The sequence below is a fragment of the Girardinichthys multiradiatus genome, chromosome X (genome assembly GCF_021462225.1).
Source record: "Girardinichthys multiradiatus isolate DD_20200921_A chromosome X, DD_fGirMul_XY1, whole genome shotgun sequence".
Classification (NCBI taxonomy): domain Eukaryota; kingdom Metazoa; phylum Chordata; class Actinopteri; order Cyprinodontiformes; family Goodeidae; genus Girardinichthys; species Girardinichthys multiradiatus.
The window spans coordinates 17,749,045-17,776,822 of record NC_061817.1 but is presented as its reverse complement, the minus strand read 5'-3'; the positions used below and the strand labels follow the sequence as shown (position 1 = coordinate 17,776,822).

The 27,778-nt window shown below is 39.2% G+C and overlaps 1 protein-coding gene across 1 annotated transcript in view; it reads left to right on the top strand.

Annotated features, from left to right (window-relative positions):
- Window positions 1–2,822: 2,822 nt before the first annotated feature.
- Window positions 2,823–27,778, top strand: part of LOC124862209 (voltage-dependent P/Q-type calcium channel subunit alpha-1A-like) — a 108,567-nt gene continuing 83,611 nt past the window's right edge. The window contains exons 1-7 of the mRNA XM_047356033.1: window positions 2,823–2,915; window positions 3,212–3,351; window positions 19,260–19,351; window positions 20,380–20,532; window positions 22,190–22,383; window positions 24,506–24,609; window positions 24,717–24,832. Of these exons, the coding sequence (XP_047211989.1) occupies window positions 2,823–2,915; window positions 3,212–3,351; window positions 19,260–19,351; window positions 20,380–20,532; window positions 22,190–22,383; window positions 24,506–24,609; window positions 24,717–24,832 (892 nt within the window). The remainder of the gene's footprint in view (window positions 2,916–3,211; window positions 3,352–19,259; window positions 19,352–20,379; window positions 20,533–22,189; window positions 22,384–24,505; window positions 24,610–24,716; window positions 24,833–27,778) is intronic.

Sequence of the window (27,778 nt, the reverse complement as noted above, 5' to 3'; positions counted from 1 at the left end):
AAAACAGCACAATGGTGTTACAATCTAATTCAAAGCACCAAATTTTGCAGAAACAGTACCTTATCTAACTCCCGAATCAAAAGCTATGATTCCTATGTCAAATACAGCTTATAAGCAAATCTATAACTTAAGAAAAGTGTTCGCAAGATTGGCATTTGGCATTTAAGACAAACTCAGAAGGGGAAGCTTAAAAGTGATTTAATTTTAGGGGAGGCAAATTTTTCAGTAGATTTGATTGACAGATGTCAATTAAATCTGCATTCTTGCATTAAGAATTGGTATCATCCACTTTAGAAAGGTTTAAAATCCTAATCCAAGGTTATTTAGAAAATTTTTTCAAAACACATAATGCAAACTGCTGGTAGCATTAAATATTTTTGCTCCCCCCCCAATTTCAAACAGTTTTAAAGAATCTCTGTTAGATGTAGAGTGACCCCACTGTGACTTATCCAGTCCAAGTATTCAAAATTTTGAACTACATATGATCAAATCTCTTCAACAATTCCTTAAAAGTCATTAAAATAGTCATATAACTTAGAACCAAATACAAATCTAAAAATTAGAACATCACTAACATTAACCAGACACACTGTACTGCCATATTTAATTAGATTACTTAAGTACAAAATGCAAAAAGAAATAAAACCCTTCATGACAAAAGCGTACTGATTTAAAACAGCACTATGTTTGTTTCAGGGAAATAATCTATGATGAAGACATTAAAATATGAACAATCTGTTAGAAGCTCTAAGCCTGGACATGGAACTGAATGGAATAAACCTCTCTTAGTGAGTGTCCGGGCTCTCTACCACTTTAGTATAGCCTATGTCTGTGTTTGTTTTGTTTGTCTGCGTGGGAGACGTGTTACCAGAAAATACACTTAGCAGAGCATATTTAACTGACTCATAAGGATGGACTTGTGGGTGTATGTGTGTCCTTTTGTGTGTGTAAACAGGCAGCAGTGGCAAAAAGAGAATTGAGACAGCGGTCCATTTTGGCTTTGGACCTGCTGTCTCTTTGACTCACTTACAGGCAGAGAATTCAGATTGTTCTTCCTACTTTTAACTCTTTACATGAAAGGAGGGAATTTGTCCTAATTGTTACTTAATGTTCATGTATATTCTTGTGCAAGAATAGATTTGGTTTGGCTTTTGGCAGCTATTAATAATCATGATTAATAATTATTAACAAAATCATTAAAAAAGTTAAAATATAATATTTAATTTTAGCCTAACAACTTTCAGTCTGCCAGGTATTGTCTTGTGTATAACAGCCCAATGTTCAATAGATGAAAGAGGGGATTTGAGAACTGCCGTTCTTAAACAGCAAGCTCTCCACACATAGAATAAACACACAACAACGTCTTCCCACAATATAAGAATTTAATGACACAATTATTCAGCATCAAGCTGAAATACTTCAGTTAACAAACTCCTCTATTAGACTAGTAACACTGAACTACACTACTAAGTAAAATGAAAAGAATGAGTTTGTTTATTTGTTTACATGGAAGGAAGCCAAATTAGTTTTAAAACTAATTAAGAATGAGCAATGCTGCAACACAGCTACCGTGGCTTCCATTTAGCATTAGCCTCTTTTAGCTTTAGCCTAGGAGATAACAGAAGTGTGTTGACAGTCACTCTGTTAAAATAAGGATCGAAGAAGCAATACCATGTACTCATGATAGTGATTTACTATTAATCCTTCTTTCAGCTCAGGATTACATTTTGGAGGAAGACACTAAACACCTGCTAAATGTAACATTTTGCGTCTCTCAAGCAAAATATATGCCTTTGCGCTTTTGCTGTTTATAGATTAGTATAGCAAATAACAAGCAAATTTTGGTCAATTAATTAGTCAGGCTATCTGATCAGGTAGTCAACTGCTTCACAGACATGCTGTTGTCGATATAGGTTGCCTATATATTGCCTATTAAGTGTGGGTATGGGTCTTAGATGTGTTAGATGAGCTCAGCTTTTAGTAATTTTCTTACTAACAATTTGAGACCCAGCTAAGAACTATTTAAGGTACTCATCTGGTTGTTTGACACAGGCTGCAATTTGGTCCCATACAAGAAGCACACAATCCATAGTGGGCCCACATACACATGTTGATTGGGTCATAGCTTGCCAACTTTAGTTTCAGAGGAAGGTTACCTTAACAAGAGTGTTGGGTGGTGCTTTTTAATTTCCAACTAGTGGGTATCCATGTTTGTTGCAGTTGAAAATGTTCCCAAACAGTCCAATTTGTCTTTCATGTAGGTGATGGAAAAGTTTACCTGTTTTCGTCCAGCCAGCTGACCAGCAGTTTGCAAACAGATTAGGGAGTTTTGAAGCCAGAATAATTTAAAACATTAACACACATGTACCCAAGAAACCATGCGAACATGTCATTGTAACCCATTTGTGTACTGTCAGCAAAATGTTCTATTTTATTCAGTATGCGCATTGACCAATTTGTATTCTTTCATGTATTTTTCTGTTACATACAGGGATTGAGAGAATATGATGCTTGCATCTTTGTGCATGTTGCCTGGGGTTATTTGTAAATACTTAACATTTTGAGAAATCAAAATTGGTATCATTACAAATGTTTTATTAAAGATTATGTATTCAATAATATGCCAGCTTTATCTGTCACATTGTGTAGTATTAGATATGCTGTATTATAGATAAAGAGCTTTTTTGAAAAGTTAGTAATAGTATATTCTATCATGCTAATATTATGTATAAAACATTTGTCATATAAGAAAAAAAAGCAATTTACACTAGAAACTCATCAAAATTGCTCCTTAACTGACCCTCCTTACTCCATTTGAGTGGATGATTCTAGCTACCATCATTGCCAACTGCATTGTCCTAGCTCTGGAACAACATTTGCCTGATGGAGACAAGACACCGCTTTCTGAACGGCTGGTGAGTCAAACTGTTAATAAACATGCAATTAAAAAAGATTAAATACATGCCAGTCCTTACATATTTATCGATTAATACAGCATGCTTGTAAGGTCAGTCTATGTGATCAGATTTAGAACACAAAAAAACTGTCCAAAGTTAACAACACATTTTTTGTTCTATATTTGTTTGGTGCTACATAAAGGTTTGAAGCATATTTTTGAATTGCTTACTCCGAAAGCAAGCTCTAGTTTTTCATTAAAAGGCCCCTCATCTTCTTTTTTCTTCCTTTACTTTCATTCCATCTTCTTCCTTAGGACGACACAGAGCCGTACTTTATAGGAATCTTCTGCTTTGAGTCTGGAATAAAGATCCTGGCACTTGGTTTTGCCTTCCACAAGAACTCCTACCTGAGAAATGGATGGAACGTCATGGACTTTGTGGTGGTACTAACAGGGTAGGTGACTAATAGACAAATTGCACACACACAGAAGTGCATACTTTAAACATAGAGGTGCTGACCCAATGCAATATTTTCTTTCAGCTTCTTTTATCATTCACCCTTTGTTTAAGTTTGTTTGTCCCAGGTTTCGCTACAAACACGTGTTTGAGTGTCCTTTACCAGCTCGTCTGCTCTAATGAATGGGCTCCATTCTGTGCATGGCAGCAGTCAGATCACAGAGCTGAGCTGCAGGCAGCCAGTCGCCTGGGTGGTGAACAAATGTCACCTCAGTATATACTGACACAAGAAAGGGTTGGGGGGGACAGATGGAGCAGACACTGGTGAGGAGGCAAGATGAGAGGTTTTAAGAAAAATGGACACATGTTGGTAGCCAAGTAGAAACAGAGGGAACAGTTTGATGAAAGAAGAAATGGGAAAAGAAGTGTGTGAAGGACAAAATGTAAAAAGCTGCATGACACAGTCAGATGTGAAAGTTATCATGAAACTCTGAGTACATCCAGATACAGTGATAAAAAAAAATCAGTAATTTCATCGAAGGCTGAGTGGGAGGGGATTAGAATAGTGGTTCCCAACCTGGTGTCAATGTCATATTGACACGGGAGGATCAAGGTTCACAGGTGACATTTTTTAGGTGTGAATTAATAAAACAGCATAAAACTTCAATGATTAAAAAAAAAAAGAATTGGGTGAACAGATTTTATTGTGAATTTTCTTTGATCCACATTGGGTCAAAATTGTTCATTTCTGCTCATACACATCAGTATTTAAATAAATGTCCCTTAGCAAGCTGTAGAAAAAACACATGATTATACATGTAGCCTTCAACAAGCTCCTGGCAAAATTTGGGCTAATTGTTTGACCACTCTTCTTGCCAGAATCGACAGTTCATTTAAATCAATTGTTCTTCCATATTTACATTTTCAAAACAGTTGATGGCGCTATGAGGTGAGCATTGCAGAAACTCAATGTTAGTCTTATTTGTTCATTCAAAAACCAGCTGATGCTGCCACCACCACGCTTGACAGTTGTCACAACAGGGTAATTAGCCAATAGTGTTTGGGTCATATCATTGTCCTGCTGGAACATCCAGCTGTTTCAACAAACTCATTGATGACTGAAGGTGAAATTGGATGATTTATAAGTAGTCCAACATTTTTTTCCATAGACTTGGAATGCACCAGAACCACTGGCAGTAAAACAGACCCTCACTATGATGTTGCTAGCCCCATGCTAGAGAGTTGGTAAACTGAAGTTTAATTTAAAGGCTTGATCTTGTCTCTTCCAAACATGTTTCTTCTCACAGTGGGCACATAGCTTGATCTATATCTCAGCTGGGTTTTTACTCCAGGAGGCATTTGGCTTGTCCATGGGGATAGCTGAAGATTACATTCAAACTTGAAGATGCCAATTTTGCAGCAGACACTTCTTTCTTGGTCTCTATGTATTGATGTAAAACATGCTTCACTCTAGACAGTGTGAGTGATGATCTTCCTGTTCATGGCAAACTTGAACTGTGGTGGTGCTTTACAAGGTTTTTTCCCAACATCCTAACTGCTCAAAAAAATAAAGGGAACACTCAAATAACACATCCTAGATCTGAATGAATGAATTATTCTTATTCAATACTTTGTTCTGTGGAAAGTTGAATGTGCTGACAACAAAAATCATCAATGAAAATCAAATTTATTAACCAATGGAGGCCTGGATTTGGAGTTACACACAAAATTAAAGTGGAAAAACACACTACAGGCTGATCCAACTTTGATGTAATGTCCTTAAAACAAGTCAAAATGAGGCTCAGTATTGTGTGTGGCCTCCATGTGCCTTTATGACCTCCCTACAACGCCTGGACATGCTCCTGATGAGACGGCGGATGGTCTCCTGAGGGATCTCCTCCCAGACCTGGACTAAAGCATCCACTAACTCCTGGACAGTCTGTGGTCTGTGGAGCGAGACATGATGTCCCGGATGTGCTCAATCGGATTCAGGTCTGGGGAACGGGCGGGCCAGTCCATTGCTTCAATGTCTTCATCTTGCAGAAACTGCTGACACACTCCAGCCACATGAGGTCTAGCATTGTCCTGCATTAGGAGAAACCCAGGGCCAACCGCACCAGCATATGGTCTCACAAGGGGTCTGAGGATCTCATCTCGGTACCAACTGGCTTTCAGGCCAACTCTGTCGAGCACTTGGAGGGCCGTGCGACCCTCCAAAGAAATGCCACCCCACACCATTACTGACCCACTGCCAAACCGGTCATGCTGAAGGATGTTGCAGGCAGCAGATCACTCTCCACGGTGTCTCCAGACTCTGACACGTCTGTCACATGTCTCAGTGTGAACCTGCTTTCATCTGTGAAGAGCACAGGGCACCAGTGGCTAATTTGCCAATCCTGGTGTTCTCTGGCAAATGCCAAGCGTCCTGCACGGTGTTGGGCTGTGAACACAACCCCCATTTGTGGATGTCGGGCCCTCATACCATCCTCATGGAGTCGGTTTCTAACCGTTTGTGCAGACACGTGCACATTTGTGGCCTGCTGGAGGTCATTTTGCAGGCCTCTGGCAGTGCTCCTCCTGTTCCTCCTTGCACAAAGGCGGAGGTAGCGGTCCTGCTGCTGGGTTGTTGCCCTCCTACGGCCTCCTCTACGTCTCCTGGTGTACTGGCCTGTCTCCTGGTAGCGCCTCCAGGCTCTAGACACTACGCTGACAGACACAGCAAACCTTCTTGCCACAGCTCGCATTGATGTGCCATCCTGGATGAGCTGCACTACCTGAACCACTTGTGTGGGTTGTAGAGTCCGTCTCATGCTACCACGAGTGTGAAAGTACCACCAACACTCAAAAGTGACCAAAACATCAGCCAGAAAGCATAGGTACTGAGAAGTGGTCTGTGGTCCCCACCTGCAGAACCACTCCTTTATTGAGTGTGTCTTGCTAATCGCCAAAGATTTCCCCCTGTTGTCTATTTTATTTGCACATTCCATGTGAAACTGATTGTCAATCAGTGTTGCTTCCTAAGTGGACAGTTTGATTTCACAGAAGTTTGATTTACTTGGAGTTATAGTGTTGTTTAAGTGTTCCCTTTATTTTTTTTAGCAGTGTATTTCTCTTTCTAGGGGGGAGATGGTTGAGATGATTAAAACTTGGACATGACTGTTTGTTCCAACAGGCCAATGTTCCGAAACACACTTGAATAATTTGGGAATTGATCAAGCAGACCATCATTAAGCTAGATATGACTACAAATACTTGGAAATTTATTGACTTCATTTAAAAGTGGAGCCTGGCCACAAAACCATCCAACCTCAATAAAGTACATCAATTCGGTCAGCCAATATTTAGCTAGAATTATACCATAAACTTGGTGAAGACTATAAAAATGTATGGTTAAAGGTGAAACTTGCTAAGGGACATTATTAGGTGTGGTATGTGTATGTTTAACCTGTATGAATAATTAATACCCTATGTGAACTAGAGAAAACACACCATAAATTTAAACTTCTGCTCTTCAAAAACATTGAAGTTGCAAATTACATTTTTAATCCACCCAGGGAAAATAAACATTTTAAATGCATAGACAAAAGCCTCAAAATTTCTAAGACATTCATACGTATGATGTGTGATGCAAACGTCTGCCCAGAACAATACCTAAATACTGTGACAAAGCATCAGGAGAAGTAGTGATTGCCATATTTTGCTTACCTGTTTTCCCTTCCACACTTTGTCACAAACACTGAAATGCTGTACAGACACAAACATACTTCTCAGTCTGGCAGTCTGGTTATAAGCTTTAACAAGAGCAACCATGACACTAAACTCCTCTCAGTGTGGCACAACAGAATGACTGTAAGAGAGGTGAGAAGACAAGTATCAATGAGACAGCAGGATGCAGTGAGGAAGAGAAGAAGGAGGGAATGTAGCATGCAGGAATAGGACAATTTCCTTAAACGTATAGTAGACATGCAACATTATACCCCTAAGATTATTTAGAAGAAATAATTAGAAATCCATCATTTAATTTCTTTATCATGAAAAAATGTTCTCAAGTCTTAGAGATATTATTGTAGATTTTAATTTACAGTGATCTCATAGTGCTTCTTAAGCTCTGATTTCCTTAGTGTAAACACCTAAAAAAAAGTTGTATGTGTTATGATTACTTAATGGACAGAAAAAAACAAAAAAAACAAAAAGGTATTAAAACATAGCCCAAGTATTACAACAACTGAACAGTGGCAGAATTGATAATGTGTGAAAAACTGGCACATCAGGAAGTATTATATTATTGGTTCAAGTGTAAAAAAAAAAAAGAGACAAAAGATTAAAAATAAGGAGAACCAAAGATGGTATTTACTAAGGATATGTAGTTAGTCAAAGAGAAAATAGGTGGGCAGGTGGGCACATTCAAAAGGAAAATTCAGAAATACATTATGAGCATATAGAGCAATAATAAATCATTTATGTAAAAACAAAATAGTATAGGTCTTGTAGTGTGGTGGACACAATGTTGCTCCCTTTTCATGACAAAGGTGAATGGTTTACACACAATGAATATGCTGCAGCCATTACAGGGATGTTTCTGTGATACATTACATATTTTCCACTCACACACACAGTCTTTGTTGTGCTTTCTTTGAATGGTGGTTGTGTTGTTTGGCAATTCACAGCTCTTTGAAGATGAAAGACTATTTGGCCTTTCTTTCTACCTTTGGTTGGAAACCTTTGATAACATACTGATCTCTGTCCACACACACACACACACACACACACTTGGACAAACACATCTTTCCATTTCAAACATTACTTTCCATTTCCGACTCACCTTTTTATCCCCTTGAGGTGCTCTTTTTAACACATGCAGACTCACAAATGGCACCTATCATGTTGGATAAGTTACCCTCCAGAATCTTTTGGCATATCTTTTAATTTGTGTTTTGTGTCATTGATCGATTTGTTGTAAATTTGCAGAGGGGTTTCACTCTGGGAACAGGCTAGTTGTTTCTAATTTCTAATATTGATTATTAGTCCAGTTACCCGTGGTTTATAGCCATTCTTACCATAAATAACGCCCTTTGCTTACCTTCCAGTTCTTTGCCTCAAGAGGCTGCCATACAGTTTCTTATCTTGCTACATATGTTGGCATATCTAAAAACGTTTTTTACGTTGATCTAAATGCGGCGAAATAAAATGTATTTCATGAAGTGTATATTTTGTCATACCCCTTTGTTTTGTATAGAATGTGTGTGTATTGGGATAAAGGAGCTAAAATTTTATTTGCTACTGCATCTGGACAGACGAAATTACTTTTGCAGTGGCATGACCACCCATCTTTTTCTCATACTCATGATCATGTGGAGCTGAAAATGAGATATTCTGTGACAACTCTTTGAGTGCCTAAAGTGGTCAAATAAATATTAGCTGAATTACTCAAAAAATGGGTGGGACCTCCCTCCTGTGAGTAAATTGTCATGTGTGCAGACAGAAAATCTGCATAGCATTACATTAAGTGATGTTATTATCAGTGCTGCGATATTTGAGTGGCGCTTGCATTATTTTTGTAGCAGTGGCGCATATGTGTGGTATATATTGCAACAGTCAAACTACAGAATATTTTGCCTTAAGGTACTGACCTTTTTGACTTTTTGTCCAAAAAAAAAAAACTGTAGCACCGTTGCTTAGCTGACCATCAAATCTGTTGATGTACAGAATCAGATGTGTGAAAGAGAATGCTGTAGTGTTATTTACTTAAAGCTGTGTATCTTTGTATGTCTTTGAAACACAGGGCAGATATACCATAGCAGGAGAGAGGTATTACTTTCTTTTGATTAAATACATTACAAAAGACACAAAGAAGTGAAAAAATTTTAATAAGGGTTATTTTATTATTTTTCAAATCACCTTGCATCAAACTGAAACATTTAACTGAAATATGTGTAAGTTTACTATTGAAACCCTGCATCCTAAGTTATATTATCACTTGATTTATATTTAACTGCATTTGAGCTGAAGGCTAAAATGCTTTTTGCAAGGCTTCATTGTTTTGCTTGATTTACAACACATTTCCCTCTAAAATCTCTAAAATGGTTTACTCGTGCTGGGCAATTGGTTGTACAAAATATGAAAGGTAGAAATCAAACCTTTATACTTTATCCTGAACAATAACCCAAAATGAAGGGCTAAATGCATTTAATGGATTTATGCTGAAGACAAATTACGAGCTGGGCCCTTACTTAATTTTTGGCCATTATTATGATAAGGAAACTCACATTTTTGCTTATAGTGAGGCAACTAACATTTAAATAATTCCCTCTATAATTAGATGAAAACTTAAAGTCTCAGACAAACAATGCCAGTTAACTGCTACATTTTATAATTTTATGTGTGGAATTAAAGTAGACAGAAAAAAAGCCTAATTTTGTCTACACATTTCAAAACAGATTCTACAACAAACCTACTTGATAGGTCTTTGGCTGAGTTAAGCCTAGTTAGACTAGTCATGCACACACTTGATTCATACTTCGCACCTCTTGGTTGTAACCTTCCAAGTCTGTGACTGCAATGTTTGCCTCAAGGGACATGACATCTGAGACATTTGTCCATGATATTCATATTAGTTTAAATCTGTTTGAATAACTTTGATGGCAGACTATTCAGGTATTTCCTACCGAAAACCAACACCAAAACCATATTGACATTTACTTCTAAATGTTGAATGTATTTAGAAAAGTTCAGTACGTGTATCTGGTTGCTCCATTAACGTTTTACATAAATAACATGTATAGGCCACAGGCGCATCTGGTACATCCACATGCCACCCAGCTTGACGGCAAGAAAATTTAATCCAACATTACAAAGTTTGATTGAAAGCTGTATTTTCCATTTATTGTTTAGGACCTGACACAGTCTTGGGATGTAGGGAAAATATACACTATACTGTTGGCATCTCAAGTCAATCACAGAAATAATATGTAATGGTAAGGGTATTATAATCATCAATACAGGACATTCAGTCATAATTTGGCCTATATTACATGTGTTTTGACTGTGTGTGCAACAGAGAATCAGGAAATTCCTTTTTTTTTTTTGCTTTCTGGCAACTGTGTCACCCATTGCACCTTTGTGTTGCCCTCAAGGAGTATCTCTCCCAGTTTAAGATGTGTCTTCAGGTTAATGTGAAAAAGTATTGAAATTCCCCATAGTATTAGCATTCAGATAATTAAATACTGTGCAGGCTATTCTACAGGCATTTGCTGCTGTCAATGAACAGATTTTGGGACACTGTACTTTGGATATTCAGGCGTTTTCTTTTTCATCCATTTGCATATTATTAAAAGGGATTTCACACTAACTTCATACCATTTCCAACCAATCTAGTGTGTAAAATGTAACAAAATATAACATTAAAGGTTACATTTAATTAAAAATACTTTACTGTATTACATAAACTGCACAGGGAAAGTAATGTAAACAAAGATGATTTGCTGCTTTTAGTTGAGGTCAGCAGGAAGGCAGGTGAGAAGATCAGACAATAACATTGTCGGAATTATGTATATGACTCCCTTGAGTTATACTATATTCCAATAGCTTTGCCTAAAGTGCTTACTTATAGTTTGTGTTTACTTGTATTTGTTTTTAATCACCACATTAGACACCATCTCTGTTTCTGAGAAGTGAAAGATTGTTTTCCAATGATTTCTACAAACAATCCCATTTCCTGCATTTGTAATTTAATTGTTTTCACCATGATGTGTGTATGTGTTTGCTCATGTGTTTGCGCCTGTCTGTGCTATTTCAGAAATGTGTATATTTAACACAAAAGTGAATAGGTAAAAAAAAAAAAAAAAAAAAAAAAAACAACGGAAATCAATCTGACTCCTCCCTTGGCCCTGTTACCAAGGTGATACAGAGAATCTGTCAATGAGCCAAGGAACCTGTTGCCATGGAAACATTTATGAATGAAATAGGGTCCTGTAACCGTGGAGATGGTGTGAATGAGGAACTGCTTCATCAGTCTGTGACAATGATGCTGTTTTAAAGTTGAATTCATATTATTGTCATTGTCACCATTTTTGTAGTTTTAATCACTTTTATCATTGTTGTTCTAATGTGTCATGATTGAATGTACTAACTACACTGACGTCAGATATATTTGTAGTTGCATTTTTTATGATATTCATCATACTCACATGCACACTTTGGCTTTACATTACTTTCAGCAGATTTTAGTAGTTTCTCAGCATTTGGCCTCATTGACAAGAGGCCATCGATGGTTTACAATAACTAGTAGTGAGGCTTTTACATTGCTGCGAAGGACTTTTGGCCAGATCTCCTTTTCAGAGTTATTGTAATTTAGTCACACTTGAGGGTTTTAAAGAATTGGCTGCATGTTTAAAATTATGCCACAGCATCTCAATCATTTTCTATAGTTGAAAATAATTGAGATGCTATGGCATACGTTTTTTTCCCAGCCAATCAAATGTGGACTTGCTGATGTTTAAATACTCTGGCTACATTTGATATCAAAATATTTTGGTTTCTTTTCTGAAACATCTAAGTGTGAAAGACAGCCAAAAACAGAAGGAATCTATATGGGGTAATACTCATTTATGAACTATAAGGCATATATCTGTATCTACATTCCCCTTCAGTTACATGAAACAAACCGAGGGCTTCATGTAAAAAATGCTCCACCAACAGCTTTTTTACCCATCTTATACTTTGCCACGTTGGTGGTATATGACACCTTCTTGGTTTTGCTCTGTGTTCCAGCTACTGAAGAAACCACCCTTTGCTTAAGTCAGGTAATCTGTTCTGTCTTGACCCAATTTATCTCAACCCATTCAATGTTCGCTAATGGCAAGAAATGATGACTGCATTCCATCACTGAGATCCTGGTGTGTTTTTTACCTTAAATCAGTTGACCAGCTGGTCGCACAGACTGTCTGTCATTGCTACATTAGTTGGCCGTTCCAGAGCTGTGATTACCTCCTTTGTCGCCCTGGTGCATTCAGATTTGTTGTGAAAGTGGCTGTTGTTTAGTGAAAAGACAACTTGCCAATGCTGGCATTAATTCTTTCGTTACAAAAAGCTTTCAGAATAATCTATTTTTGAGAGAAATACTAGTTCCTTACCTGCTTTGTTATTAACATTGTGTCTACTATTTTTGTAGTATCAAGGATATCATGTTACTACTAAAAGCAGCACCCTGCATTTACTGAAAAACTGACAAAATAACATCTTGTATGATTAGTTCTGTTATGTTTCAACATGAATATTACACGAAGACTGAATAGTAAAAAAAAAAGGACATAAACAAGTTTTTAATTAGTTGCTGTTTTTTCATGAAATAATTTCAGGAAAAAGTTATTTATGGACACCCTTATGCTTGAACATGGTGTTCATTATGGACAATACGTGACTAGCACAGAAGTCCAATAACGAAATACCACTCGGATTCAGATCGGGGAGGCCATTCCTCCCGATCACGCCTCTCCAGGTGTCACTGTCATTTCCCACGTGGGCGTTGAAGTCCCCCAGCAGAATAATGGCCTCAGGAGGGGGAAGCAGTGCTTCACCAACACTGTTTACAGTGTGGGTGGGAGGTTGCTGACCTCGACTGGGGACTCGGGGGTTGGACTCTTACCCAGGCTGAGGTCACCGAGGTGGTTAAAAAGCTCCGCGGTGGCAGGGCTTCGGGGGTGGATGATACTGAGTACCTCAAGTCTCTGGATGTTGCAGGGCTGTCATGGTTGACAGGCCTCTTCAACATTGCGTGGCGGTCGGGACAGTGCCTCTGGACTGGCAGATTGGGGTGGTGGTCCCCCTTCATAAGAAGGGTGAACGGAGAGTGTGTTCCAACTACAGGGGGATCACACTTCTCAGCCTCCCTGGTAAGGCCTACGCCAGGGTATTGGAGAGGAGAGTCCGGCCGATAGTCAAACCTCGGCTTCAGGTGGAGCAGTGTGGTTTTCGTCCCGGCCGTGGAACACTGGACCAGCTCTATACCCTCTACAGGGTACTCGAGGGTTCATGGGAGTTTGCCCAACCGGTCCACATGTGTTTTGTGAACCTGGAGAAAGCATTCGACTGTGTCCCTCGTGGTGCCCTGTGGGGGGTGCTCCAGGAGTATGGAATCGGGGGCCATCTGGTCTCTGTACAAACGGAGCAGGAGTTTGGTCCGCATTGCTGGCACTAAGTCGGACCTGTTCCCGGTGTATGTTGGACTCCGGCAGGGCTGCCCTTTGTCACCTGTCCTGTTCATAACTTTTATGGACAGGATTTCTAGGCGCAGCCAAGGGCCAGAGGGGGTCTGGTTTGGGGACCATTGGATTTCGTCTCTTCTTTTTGCAGATGACGTGGTCCTGCTGGCCCCCAGTAGCCAAGACCTACAGCATGCGCTGGGGCGGTTCGCAGCCGAGTGTGAAGCGGCTGGGATGAAGATCAGCTCCTCCAAGTCCGAGGCCATGGTTCTCGACTGGAAAAGGGTGGCTTACCCTCTTCAGGTTGGAGGGGAGTTCCTGCCTCAAGTGGAGGAGTTCTCAGGGTCTTGCTCATGAGTGAGGGAAGAATGGAGCGGGAGATCGACAGATGGATTGGTGCGGCTGCCGCAGTAATGGGGTCACTGTTCCGGTCCATTGTGGTGAAGAGAGAGCTGAGCCGAAAGCGAAGCTCTCGATTTACAAGTTGGTCTACGTTCCTACCCTCACCTATGGCCATGAACTTTGGGTCATAACTGAAAGATCGAGATCTCGGATTCCAGCGGCTGAAATGAGCTTCCTCCGTAGGGTTGCCAGACTCTCCCTTAGAGATAGGGTGAGGAGCTTGGCCATCCGGGAGGGGCTCGGAGTAGAGCCGCTGCTCCTCCACATCGAGAGGAGCCAGTTGAGGTGGCTCGGGCATCTATATCAGATGCCTCCTGGACGGCTTTCTCGGGAGGTGTTCCAAGCACGTCTCACCGGGAGGAGGCCAAGGGGACGGCCCGGGACACGCTGGAGGGACTATGTCTCTCGGCTGCCCTGGGAACGCCTTGGGATCCCCCCGGAGGAGCTGGAGAAGGTGTCTGTGGAGAGGGACGTCTGGGCGTCTCTGCTGAGTCTGCTGCGACCCGGTCCCGGATAAAGCAGAAGACAACGAGTACGAGTTATTTATGCAAATGTACCTTGTGTTTAATGTTACAGTTAGTTAACGTACAGTTATACAGTCTCAGTTAGAAGTCAGCGCCTGATGAGGCATAGGACATCATACAAAGTTATTACAAGGATTACACACCAAACCTTCACCAATCTTAGAACTTTGCCATTGCAGACAATCAAAGCATTACTAGAGGTTCATCTCAAAAAAATTTAATATCATGAAAAAGTCAGTTTTAGAAAGTGAAACTCATATATTATCTCTTACACATAAGACCTGATTTTCAAAAGGTTTGCATGTACAAAACCACACACAAACCTGCAGCTGTGAAAAGCGACAACAAAAATGAACTAACTGTAACAGTCCAGAAAAGCAGGAGCAGAACGGAAGAGAAGGAAAACATTCAGCAATTGGATCATTTATACAGGTCCTTCTCAAAATATTAGCATATTGTGATAAAGTTAATTATTTTCCATAATGTAATGATGAAAATTTAACATTCATATATTTTAGATTCATTGCACACTAACTGAAATATTTCAGGTCTTTTATTGTTTTAATACGGATGATTGTGGCATACAGCTCATGAAAACCCAAAATTCCTATCTCACAAAATTAGCATATTTCATCCGACCAAAAAAAGAAAAGTGTTTTTAATACAAAAAACGTCAACCTTCAAATAATCATGTACAGTTATGCACTCAATACTTGGTCGGGAATCCTTTGGCAGAAATGACTGCTTCAATGCGGCGTGGCATGGAGGCAATCAGCCTGTGGCACTGCTGAGGTCTTATGGAGGCCCAGGATGCTTCGATAGCGGCCTTTAGCTCATCCAGAGTGTTGGGTCTTGAGTCTCTCAACGTTCTCTTCACAATATCCCACAGATTCTCTATGGGGTTCAGGTCAGGAGAGTTGGCAGGCCAATTGAGCACAGTGCAGTGATACCATGGTCAGTAAACCATTTACCAGTGGTTTTGGCACTGTGAGCAGGTGCCAGGTCGTGCTGAAAAATGAAATCTTCATCTCCATAAAGCTTTTCAGCAGATGGAAGCATGAAGTGCTCCAAAATCTCCTGATAGCTAGCTGCATTGACCCTGCCCTTGATAAAACACAGTGGACCAACACCAGCAGCTGACACCGCACCCCAGACCATCATTGACTGTGGGTACTTGACACTGGACTTCTGGCATTTTGGCATTTCCTTCTCCCCAGTCTTCCTCCAGACTCTGGCACCTTGATTTCCGAATGACATGCAGAATTTGCTTTCATCCGAAAAAAGTACTTTGGACCACTGAGCAACAGTCCAGTGCTGCTTCTCTGTAGCCCAGGTCAGGCGCTTCTGCTGCTGTTTCTGGTTCAAAAGTGGCTTGACCTGGGGAATGCGGCACCAGTAGCCCATTTCCTGCACACGCCTGTGCACGGTGGCTCTGGATGTTTCTACTCCAGACTCAGTCCACTGCTTCCGCAGGTCCCCCAAGGTCTGGAATCGGCCCTTCTCCACAATCTTCCTCAGGGTCCGGTCACCTCTTCTCGTTGTGCAGCGTTTTCTGCCACACTTTTTCCTTCCCACAGACTTCCCACTGAGGTGCCTTGATACAGCACTCTGGGAACAGCCTATTCGTTCAGAAATGTATTTCTGTGTCTTACCCTCTTGCTTGAGGGTGTCAATAGTGGCCTTCTGGACAGCAGTCAGGTCGGCAGTCTTACCCATGATTGGGGTTTTGAGTGATGAACCAGGCTGGGAGTTTTAAAGGCCTCAGGAATCTTTTGCAGGTGTTTAGAGTTAACTCGTTGATTCAGATGATTAGGTTCATAGCTCGTTTAGAGACCCTTTTAATGATATGCTAATTTTGTGACATAGGAATTTTGGGTTTTCATGAGCTGTATGCCAAAATCATCCGTATTAAGACAATAAAAGACCTGAAATATTTCAATTAGTGTGCAATGAATCTAAAATATATGAATGTTAAATTTTCATCATGACATTATGGAAAATAATTAACTTTAGCACAATATGCTAATATTTTGAGAAGGACCTGTAATGTTGCAGCACAGCAACCCCTGCATATTTCAAGCAATTGAAGTTCATTTCAATTCAGTTTATTTATATAGCGCCAATTCACAACACATGTGGTCTCAAGGCACTTCACAAAAGTCAGGTACATACATTCCAATTAATCCTAACCATTGAACAGTGAAGTCAGACTCAGAAATTTTTTTTATCCAATTTTAATAAATAACTGTCTAAGGAAACCCAGCAGACTGCATCGAGTCAGAGACTTGTAGCAGTCACTCCTCCTGGATGACCATGTAGAGACAGTGGACAGTCACTAGGGTTGACTTTGCAGCAAACCCTCATACTGAGCATGCATGTAGCAACAGTGGAGAGGAAAAACTCCCTTTTAACAGGAAGAAACCTCCAGCAGAACCAGGCTCAGTGTGAGCGGCCATCTGCCACGACCGATTGGGGGTTTGAGAGAACAGAGCAGAGACACAAAGAGAACAAAGAAGCACTGATCCAGGAGTCCTTTCTATGGGAAGGAAAAGTAAATGTTAATGGATGTAGCTCCTTTAGTCATTTCACCTAGAAAGAAAGAACAGATAAACTCTGAGCCAGTTTTCAAGGTTAGAGTATGAAAGAGAGCACAGTAAAAGCTCAATCAATTGCCATGTCTAAGAGAGAGAAAAGGTTAAAGCACCACAGCTTTTATTCGCTTTTCCTCTAGTTCTGCTGGGGCTAGCAGCAGCCAGCCTGTAGCACAATTTCCTCATTTAAGTAGGGCGGTGTGCATCTCTTTTGCACCTGTTATCCATTCCACATGCGATCTTTGAAAAATCGCACACAACACACCCACCTGCATTTTTTTTGTACAAGCAATTTAGCACCCCCTATTTGGGATCTTTAAAGATCAGGGCCAAAGAATACAATATTTCACGCATTTATATTTCACAGATAATAAAGACCCAAAATTCAGTGTCTCAAAAAAATACAATATTTTGAAAAGTTTGAATATTGGAAACTGATGTTGTTGCACCATAATCAGCTAATTAACTCGAAACACCTGTGCAGGTTCCCTGAGTTTCTAAATGGTCTCTTATTCTGGGCCAGTGGGCTACACAATCATGGGGAAGACTGCTGACTTGTAACATATCCAGAAGGCATGGACACCCTACATAAGATGGGTGACCCAAAAAAAGTCATTGATAAAGAAGCTGGTTGTTCAAAGAGTTCTATGTCCAAGCATATTCATAGAAAATTAAGTGGAAGGAAAAGGTGCACCAGCAACAGGCAACTGTAGACTTAGGAGGGTTGACAAGAAAATGTCATTTAAGATTTTGAGGGACCTTCACAAGGAGTGGACTGAGGTTGAACTCAAGAGCCACTACACACAGACGAATGAGATACAAGCCTCTCACCTGAGCTAAGGAGATTAAGAACTGAACTGTTGCTCAGTGGTCCAAAGTTATATATAATTTATGTTAAATTTGGAAATTATGATCCCAGACTCTGGAGGAAGAGGGTTAGGGTTAGGGGTTAGGGTTAGAGAGGCACATAATCCACATTGCTTTGAGTCTAGTATGACGTTTCCACAGTCAGTAATAATTTGGCGTGCCATGTTGTCTGCTGGTGTTGGTCCATTGTGTTTTCTGAAGTCCAAAGTCAATGCAGCCGCCTACCAGGAAGTTTCAGAGCACTTCTTTCTTCAGCTGATAAGTTTTATGAATATGTAATTTTTACTTTTTTTTCTAGCAGGAGTTGGCACTGACCCACACTGCCAAAGGTACTAAAAGTTGGTTTAATGGCCCTGGTGTTACTCTTTTTGAAATATCGCACTCTAGTATTTCACTCTATGTCTAATCTATATAGTACATTAGTTTAATTTTCTGAAATGAAGGAAAAAATATATTGAACTTTTTCAGCATATTGTAATTTTTTCAGATGTACTTGTATTCCATATTAATACTCCAACTAGGTGTTTTTTATTCATGTACTGACCCTTAGTTAAAGTTGCTTTTTCCTTCTTCCTAAATGTGAAGTATCCCAATGATAGTAGGCAGAGTTCAGAGTTATGATTAACTTTCTGCTGTGTCACTTAACATCTTTTTTCAGGCAGAGGAAAGCAGAAATGTGTTGGAGAGATAGAATGAATGAAAGAGAGAGAGACAAGCAGGAAGTAAGGATGATTCACAGAATGCGTCAGACAGGAGGACTGAGTGGAAGTCTGACAGCACCCAGGAACATCTTAACCTTCTCAAGCTGTTAACTTTGATGATTAGTGTTGTTAAAGATGCTATAGCACACACTACAGTGTGTTTACTGTGTAGCATGACTGAAAGAAACTACATGTATCTCAGATACACTAAATAAAATAAACGGCATCTGATTCACACCATCTGATAGACTATCTTTTATATCTGTTTCCAACCTTCTGTTTTTATCCTCCAGTCCTTCATCTTCTCTGCATCTCTTTATCTTTCTTTAGCTTTAGTAGTCTCTCTAAAATTCAAATACAGAGTAGCATCTCTTTGGCGTGCCCCTCCCTCATCCTGATACACTTCTCTGTCTTACTTCACTTGTCAGCTCTATTGATTGGTTTGGCTCTTACAGGATCTACATACAGTGCTTACCCGGTTGCTTGTAATGGCCTTGCAGGGGCTGTGTGTGGATGAAAGAGAATGTGAGAAACAGAGAGTTTGACTGACAGTGACAAGCCTGACTGGCCTGAATATTGATTTGCTATACACACATCTGAGCATTTATCTTTTTCCTTCTAGGATATTGTCCACTGTGGGCTCAGATTTCGACTTGCGGACCCTTCGGGCTGTGAGGGTATTGAGGCCTCTCAAACTAGTGTCCGGTATACCCAGTAAGTCAATCCTTATCATTTAAATAATAAAACCTTTTTCAAGCCTCTAACTTTAATCTCAAATAGCTTTGATATTTTTTCAGAACTTGGACCATTCTGTTTTTATGCCGAATGCTAGTTGTTTTTGAGCTAATAGGCCTTTAAGTCAATGTTGTAAGCGTATTGACAGTGTGCTCATTGTCTAAATGTTATGGTGGCATTGAAGTAGAAGCACTGTTAATAATTGCCTGACTTTAAAGAACAGTGGCCAAGTTGGATCCTATCTATTTCAAAATTTAATACACTTTGAAAAGTGAAACTTGAGAATTAGGAAGTGTTGGCCCAGGGTACTATTGACACTGACAGCAGTTAGACATAAAGCTCAATGCAAGAGCAATTACCTTTAAACTTAGTGGCACAGTGAAAGAAAGGAGTACATATTTTCAGATGTCTACATGATCAGATGTAGACTTTGATTTCCCTCAGTCACAGTTCCACAGCCTTTTGTCTTTTTTCTGTCCTCTGCATAGATTTCTATCTACTCAGATTCATAGATTTATCAAAGTGAAGCTTTCACCATTCAACTTGAATTCAGCTTGCCTAAATTTAATTTTTAAGAGACTGACAATGAGTAATTTGTGTACCTAGTGCTGTTTTATTGTGGGAAAGATTTTTATTTTGACATATTAACAGTTAATCCTTCAGTCATCCATGGTGAAAATAATCTGATTAGATCAGATTTCAAGTCTTGTGGAAAAGATATAAAAAGGTCCCTTTGACTGACCTTCTGTTCGGTTCAGTTATAAGGCAGCTTCTGTTAAATACAGATTGCAGGAGCATGTTTTTTGGAGTGAAGAGGTTCCCCCTAGACACATCTGAGACTTGGTTGCTGCACATCTAGAGGACTGACAAGTGCTGTCTTAAGTGAGCACATCAAAAGCCAACAGTGATGCATCTGGACCTGGTGGAATCCACAAGGCCTTATAGTTACAAAAAAAAAAAAAAATCACAATGGCCAAAAATAATTCTGTGTCTGCTGTGTTCCTCAGGCTTACAGGTGGTGCTCAAATCCATAATGAAGGCCATGATCCCCCTGCTGCAAATTGGCCTGTTGCTTTTCTTTGCCATTCTCATGTTTGCCATCATTGGTCTGGAGTTCTATATAGGCAAATTCCACAAAACCTGCTTCGACAATACTACAGGTAACAAGACTGCACGCACATGTGCAAACTGCTTGCCCAGAGTAGGCTGCATCTGTGTCTGCTGGGGTAGACAGACATTGCAGAGTCAGAGTAATAAAATCAGAAAATCCACACAAATGTGTTTATTCTTGTGCAAGTACATATACAGGGGTTGGACAATGAAACTGACACACCTGTCATTTTAGTGTGGGAGGTTTCATGGCTAAATTGGACCAGCCTGGTAGCCAGTCTTCATTGATTGCACATTGCACCAGTAAGAGCAGAGTGTGAAGGTTCAATTAGCAGGGTAAGAGCACAGTTTTGCTCAAAATATTGAAATGCACACAACATTATGGGTGACATACCAGAGTTCATAAGAGGACAAATTGTTGCTGCACGTCTTGCTGGCACATCTGTGACCAAGACAGCAAGTCTTTGTGATGTATCAAGAGCCATGGTATCAAGGGTAATGTCAGCATACCACCAAGAAGGACGAACCACATCCAACAGGATTAACTGTGGACGCAAGAGGAAGCTGTCTGAAAGGGATGTTCGGGTGCTAACCCGGATTGTATCTAAAAAACATAAAACCATGGCTGCCCAAATCACAGCAGAATTAAATGTGCACCTCAACTCTCCTGTTTCCACCAGAACTGTCCGTCGGGAGCTCCACAGGGTCAATATACACGGCCGGGCTGCTATAGCCAAACCTTTGGTCACTCATGCCAATGCCAACGTTGGTTTCAATGGTGCAAGGAGCGCAAATCTTGGGCTGTGGACAATGTGAAACATGTATTGTTCTCTGATGAGTCCACCTTTACTGTTTTCCCCACATCCAGGAGAGTTACGGTGTAGAGAAGCCCCAAAGAAGTGTACCACCCAGACTGTTGCATGCCCAGAGTGAAGCATGGGGGTGGATCAGTGATGGTTTGGGCTGCCATATCATGGCATTCCCTTTGCCCAATACTTGTGCTACATGGGCGTGTCACTGCCAAGGACTACCGAACCATTCTTGAGGACCATGTGCATTCAATGGTTCAAACATTGTATCCTTAAGGTGGTGCCATGTATCAGGATGACAATGCACCAATACACACAGCAAGACTGGTGAAAGATTGGTTTGATGAGCATGAAAGTGAAGTTGAACATCTCCCATGGCCTTCACAGTCACCAGATCTAAATATTATTGAGCCACTTTGGGGTGTTTTGGAGGAGCGAGTCAGGAAACGTTTTCCTCCACTAGCATCACGTAGTGACCTGGCCACTATCCTGCAAGAAGAATGGCTTAAAATCCCTCTGACCACTGTGCAGGACTTGTATATGTCATTCCCAAGATGAATTGACGCTGTAAAGGAGGCCCTACACCATACTAATAAATTATTGTGGTCTAAAACCAGGTGTTTCAGTTTCATTGTCCAACCCCTGTATATAAGTGAAGAAACTATACCATTTCCATAATGTGCTTCTCAGATTAAAGGAGTACTAAACCACTACATATAAACTTATCAGTTATTATATTTAAATGTTTAATATTTACAATGTCCTTGTGATTATACAGATTTTGGTTAATTCAGGCCTGTAATCTGTGTTTAAGAAATATAATGAATGACATTGCATCTGTGACAAAATAATATATTTGCATAGTTTTTTTCTACTATGAATTCTCGCTTCTACCCAGACACAGATGAGATCCGGGAAGAGTTTCCATGTGGAAATGAACCGCCGTCCCGACTGTGTCCAGAGGGCACCGTTTGTAGGGGGTACTGGTTGGGACCAAACTATGGCATTACCCAGTTTGACAACATCCTGTTTGCTATTCTTACCGTCTTCCAGTGCATCACCATGGAGGGCTGGACAGACCTGCTCTACTATGTGTGTATAACCGAGCAGCCTTTTATAGAATTTGTTTTTACCTTGTTGCCAAATTGCTTTATGTTGTACAGGTCAACCCACTTTATGGAATACACCAGTAACACTGGCAGTGACCCTAAGCATGGTGCTTCATTGCTGATTCAGTGTTGCAAAGTTTGAAAGGTCACCATGACTGCTTCAGACATGGTTATTTTTATCATGTCAAATTTGCTCAGTCTTTGTCTCATCTGACTATTCAACCTTTGTCCATGTGGCTAACTAAATTAATGTTGAACTTGAAGTTGCCATTTTTTTAAGCAGGGACTTTTTTCTTAGTGAAACTCATACAGTATATTACATAGATCCATTACACATAGAGGGAAATATTTCAAGCCTTCATTTCTTTAAACTTTGATTATTTTGGCTTACGGATAATGAAAACCCAAAATTCAGTGTCTCAGAAAATTAGAATATTGTAAAAATGTGAAAAGTTTTCCTTTGCCTCTCAACTGTCTCTCAGTATAGGTCAGTAAGCAACACAATCATGTGTAAGACAGCTGAGCGTGATAATCCTCTCAAAGCTGCAGTTATTCCAGTTGCTGGTGCTCCTTTTCCTACCACACATTTTCCTTCCACTCAACCTTCTATGAATATGCTTGCATACAGCACTCTGTAAACAACCAGCTTATTTAGCAATTACCTTCCTACCCTTCTTGACATCATAATTGTGCAGCCTACTGACCCAGACAAAGTGACCATTTAGAGGCTCAGGAAACTTTTGCAATATTTAACTTTCACAATATTCTAATTTTATGACACTAAAGTTGGGGTCTTCATTATCTGTAAGCCATAATCATAGAAGTTACAAGAAATAAAAGCTTGAAATATTTCACTCTGTGCAATGAATCTATATAATGTATGAGTTTCACTTTTTGAAATGAGTGACAAAAATATTAAACTTTTTCATGACATTCAAATTTTTTGAGATGTACCTGTAAATGACAAACTTGAACAGCAACTCTGTCTATCACTAATTGCTGTTTGATGTTTTTTATTTTCATTCGCTGTAATCTTTCTCTCCTCCATCCCTCTGCTGCTCTTCCATCTTTCGCACTCTCTCACCTTGTCTCTCCTTTCCGGTGCTGCTCCATATTTAAAAAGGTCTGTTCAGCCCACGTTATTCTTGCAGCTGCCGAGAAAGGGGAGCAATAAAACTTTAATGGTAGAAAAAAAATTATCTTCGGTACTCTGAGCACACAGCAGCAGTACCGGCTTACATGCAGGATGTAGGAATGAGGGAGGAGATGGGTAACTTTAGACAGGGAGACTACAATACAGAGTATTATGAGCAGAGGTCAGTTTGTGGAAAGGGTAAAATAAGTAACTTGTGTAAAGGCTAATCAGTGTGGAGTTGGGCATGGAGAAATAGAGAGAACTGTATATAAATAAAGATACTAAATAAACAACCACCTAAATTGGGACTGAAGGGAGAATATAGGGTTCTAAAAGATGATGGACCCAAGGAATAAAGGCTCTAAAGAATAAAAGAAAGCAGTGCCGCAAACAGGGAAATTTTAGAGGCATAGAGGGAATGAGGAAAACACTTCTTATGCATTATTTACTCTGACAGTGCAGCTAAATAGAGTGGCAGAGATGTATTTACTTATTAAGATGACTTTAAGCACATTCATGTCATTTCTGTTTTGCTTGTGTTTCTGACTGCTATATAGAGCATGAAAATTTGAAAATTGGAAGTCAACTCTTAACATGTATTGATTATGAGCTAGTAATTTAAATTTATAACATAAAAAGTATAAATGTATAATACAAATACTGCATTTAATTTCATATTTCTTTCTCAAAGCTACTTTCAACTTGAATTAGGATTCCAGTAAACACATCATCAGCGCTAATTCCTAAGGTCGCTGTCTTTGTCAACCTATACTTTTATAGGTGCTTCACCACCCAAAGCTTACTTTAAAAATTTCAAATGTATTTAATTTCTTTAATTATCTAACTGTTAATAATTGATTGATAAATTGGGAATTAGCTCAACAAGTGATATTTCTGTTGGCATAGATCAATAAAAAGGGCACAGAGCAAAGCACTGACTACTCTGCATAATGTATGGGTGTGTTTCCAGAGCAATGACGCCTCAGGGAGCGCATGGAACTGGATGTACTTCATCCCCCTTATCATCATCGGCTCCTTCTTCATGCTCAACCTCGTGCTTGGTGTGTTGTCAGGGTAAGCATGCGGGTTTATGTCCTACATGTGTGTTGTAAAAGACACATAAAAATGTAATGTAGTCCACAATAAATTAGCTAAATATTTCTTTATGTCTGTCTCTTTAGGGAGTTTGCCAAAGAGAGAGAGCGTGTGGAGAACAGGAGAGAGTTCCTCAAGCTCAGAAGACAGCAGCAGATTGAAAGGGAACTGAATGGATACCTGGAGTGGATCTGCAAGGCTGGTATGGACAGTTTACTGCATGTTGCATTTGTTTTGCAGATGAATGATGCCATCAAAAAACTTTCCTTTACTTTCATTTTAATTTGTTTCATTAAAGAGCATTTTGTTTCAGCTTTTGGCAAACAATGAACTGGATACTAGCTTTGAACAATATCAATATTTAACACAAACAAATTCAATCATAAATCCATATAGAAAGGTATATATTATCACTTTTTTTTATTTGTTGAAAATTAAGCCCTTCCAGAAAATTTTTTAATCTGTGTTTCTTTATTTTTTTTATTGCTTTTGTATCACAGATGAAAGTGATTGATAAATAAACAAATACATAGACAATAGTTCCAAAAAGGGTTTGTAAATCAACTGAATTATCATAATTTGTTTGATATTTGTGTTTTGCTTTTTATATTGTATTGAACATTTTGTGCTTATCAGGTCTGAGCTAGGACACTGCTGTCTTGTAAACCTTTCCACTATGCTGAACATATTATTCCAATACATCCTGTGGATCCCACACAGAAGGAAGTTGTGTATTTGAGAACCACAATAGGAGGGAATTATTGCGTCATAAATCATAAGCACTCTTTAACAAACATCGCCTAACATTATTTTTTTCTGGAGTTTTAGCCTGCATAGCTTTCACCTCCTCTTCAGCCACTGCACTACTGTGACATAATAGGATAGCAATAAAGGCATTTTAACATGTTCTTGTTTTGAAACATTTAGCTTACAAAACTCAAAGCAGGGGTATGTTTAGACTATTTAAGTCGAATATAAAATTAAAGGGGTAATGCCAGACTATATTTATACATCAGTAATGACACAAACCATATGAAACAAAATTAGTAATGAAGTCAACCTGTCAGAGTTTATTATTATTTATATCAAATAATTAGATATACTCCTCTCTTTACAATAATAGTCAGAGCTGTAACTTTTTGTTTTGTTCTTTTTTTACCTGAGTAATGGGATTACTGTATTATTTTCAAATATTGGGCACATCGAAATGGATGTTTCAGTTCATGTCCAATGAAAAGATTACATAAAATCTCCTATGTAATAAACTAAACATTACTAATAATTCAAAACTTGGGGCTGAGAGATTATGGAATTTATCTAAATTCATCAGAGATGTCAACTGGTTATGCTTAGTTCTAATCCAACCTATATTTCCCCTGAAATGTTAATAATTTGGCCTTCCCGTACCAGTTAGTGAAGCTCTTATTATGTTGGCTACAACTGATGACACTTTAACAGTACTTTTAGTTCTGCTCCTGATTGGCTGCTCATTTGCTCACATGGAGCTAAATGCTTTCCTTACTGACAATCTGCTGTCAGTCTGGAAACCATTTATTTTCAGTTTTAACATTCATTGCGTTCACAGTATAATTTTTGTTACTTCCAGTAGATCGGAATATGGCAGTACCAGCACGACCGCCGAGTTTTGTAGTGACCTACAATTTTCCATTATTTATTGCGGGTCAAAGCAGATTGGTCGAGCTCGGGCAACAATCGCGAACGACGGTGGCAAAAATTGTGAATAAAGAATCTAAATAATAAGCTTTCAGTGACCCCAAATAAACTTTTAAGATGTTTTTAGGCGAGAATGTAGATTTGTTGAACAAATATAGTCAAGTCAAGTTTATTTATATAGCGCCTTTCAGCAACAAGGCACCCAAAGCGCTGCACACAAGGAAAAACATTACAATGATACAGAAAATCAAACAACAGAGGTAATTAAAAAAATAAAATAAAATAAAGAGAATTAGCTACTCAGTTTATTAAGATTTATTGAGATTCCACTTAATAAAAAAAAGAGGTTTGGCGTTTCTTTGTGCCAGCTCGCTTTGGCAGCTTTCAGCCAATCGAGCAGTTTTCCCTCCATCTTCCAGAGAAGGTGCCTGATTCCCAGCTCATTGTGTTGAACTTACCACTGGGTTTAACTATTGGATGGAAGGATGGAACCCACATTTATCATTGTCTTTTTCCTTGTTTCTATGGAAATAAACCTTAGAAAGAAATACTTTTGTTTGTATATTGGACTCTCTTGAATAACAGGTTACCGCCTAAACCACAAACCCATGGTGCACATCAGTGATTATTTGAGTTAAGTCCTTAGTTTGGTTGATTTGTTTCCTTTGACAAATAGTCACCACACATAGCCTGAAAATGATCCTACAGCATCCCACTCATATTGGTGATTTTTGAGAGTGCTATATTCAGAGTTGTGGACCCTAGAGAACTTCCAGCAAATCGTTTATTGTCATATTCCCATACAAGGGGTATTGATATCACTGCCTACTACTGAAAATGCTTGGGAATGGCTATGGACTAGTACTTCGCTGTCACGCCAGGTCTGCTGCCGTATTCTGATCTAACAGAAGTTACACAAATTACACAGTGAACGTGATGAATGATAAAACTGAAGTGGTAAAATTGAGGCGCTAAAATCAAGGCAATGAATGAAAATGGGTAACGTTGAATCTAATACACTTAATGATAAATCTAAAGTGGTAAAAGTGGAAGAGCTAAAATAAAGGCAGTGAATGAAAACAGGCAATGTTAAATTTGATAACCTTAATATTTATAACATTAATATTTACCATGTTATCATTTTAATGAAATCCAAATTCACAGATTCTAATTTTCACAGAGGCGATATTAATTACAAGTTAGTTTTTATGGCACTCAATTTTACCATGTTCAGTATTTCACATCTTCAATTCATTTCTTTGACCCCTTATATAAATAGACCTTTAAGGTTTTCAACAAGACCACTTGCATGAAAACTTAAATGTGAGGGTAAGTAACTCAACTCACGGAGTTGTGGCCTTTGTAGTTGAATTAAAATGGCTCATATCTGATATGACTGATCCTTTGCGAGTTATTAAACATGTGTCTTTTATATAAAGTCAGAACACTTGGTAGGATGGGCCAACATATATAA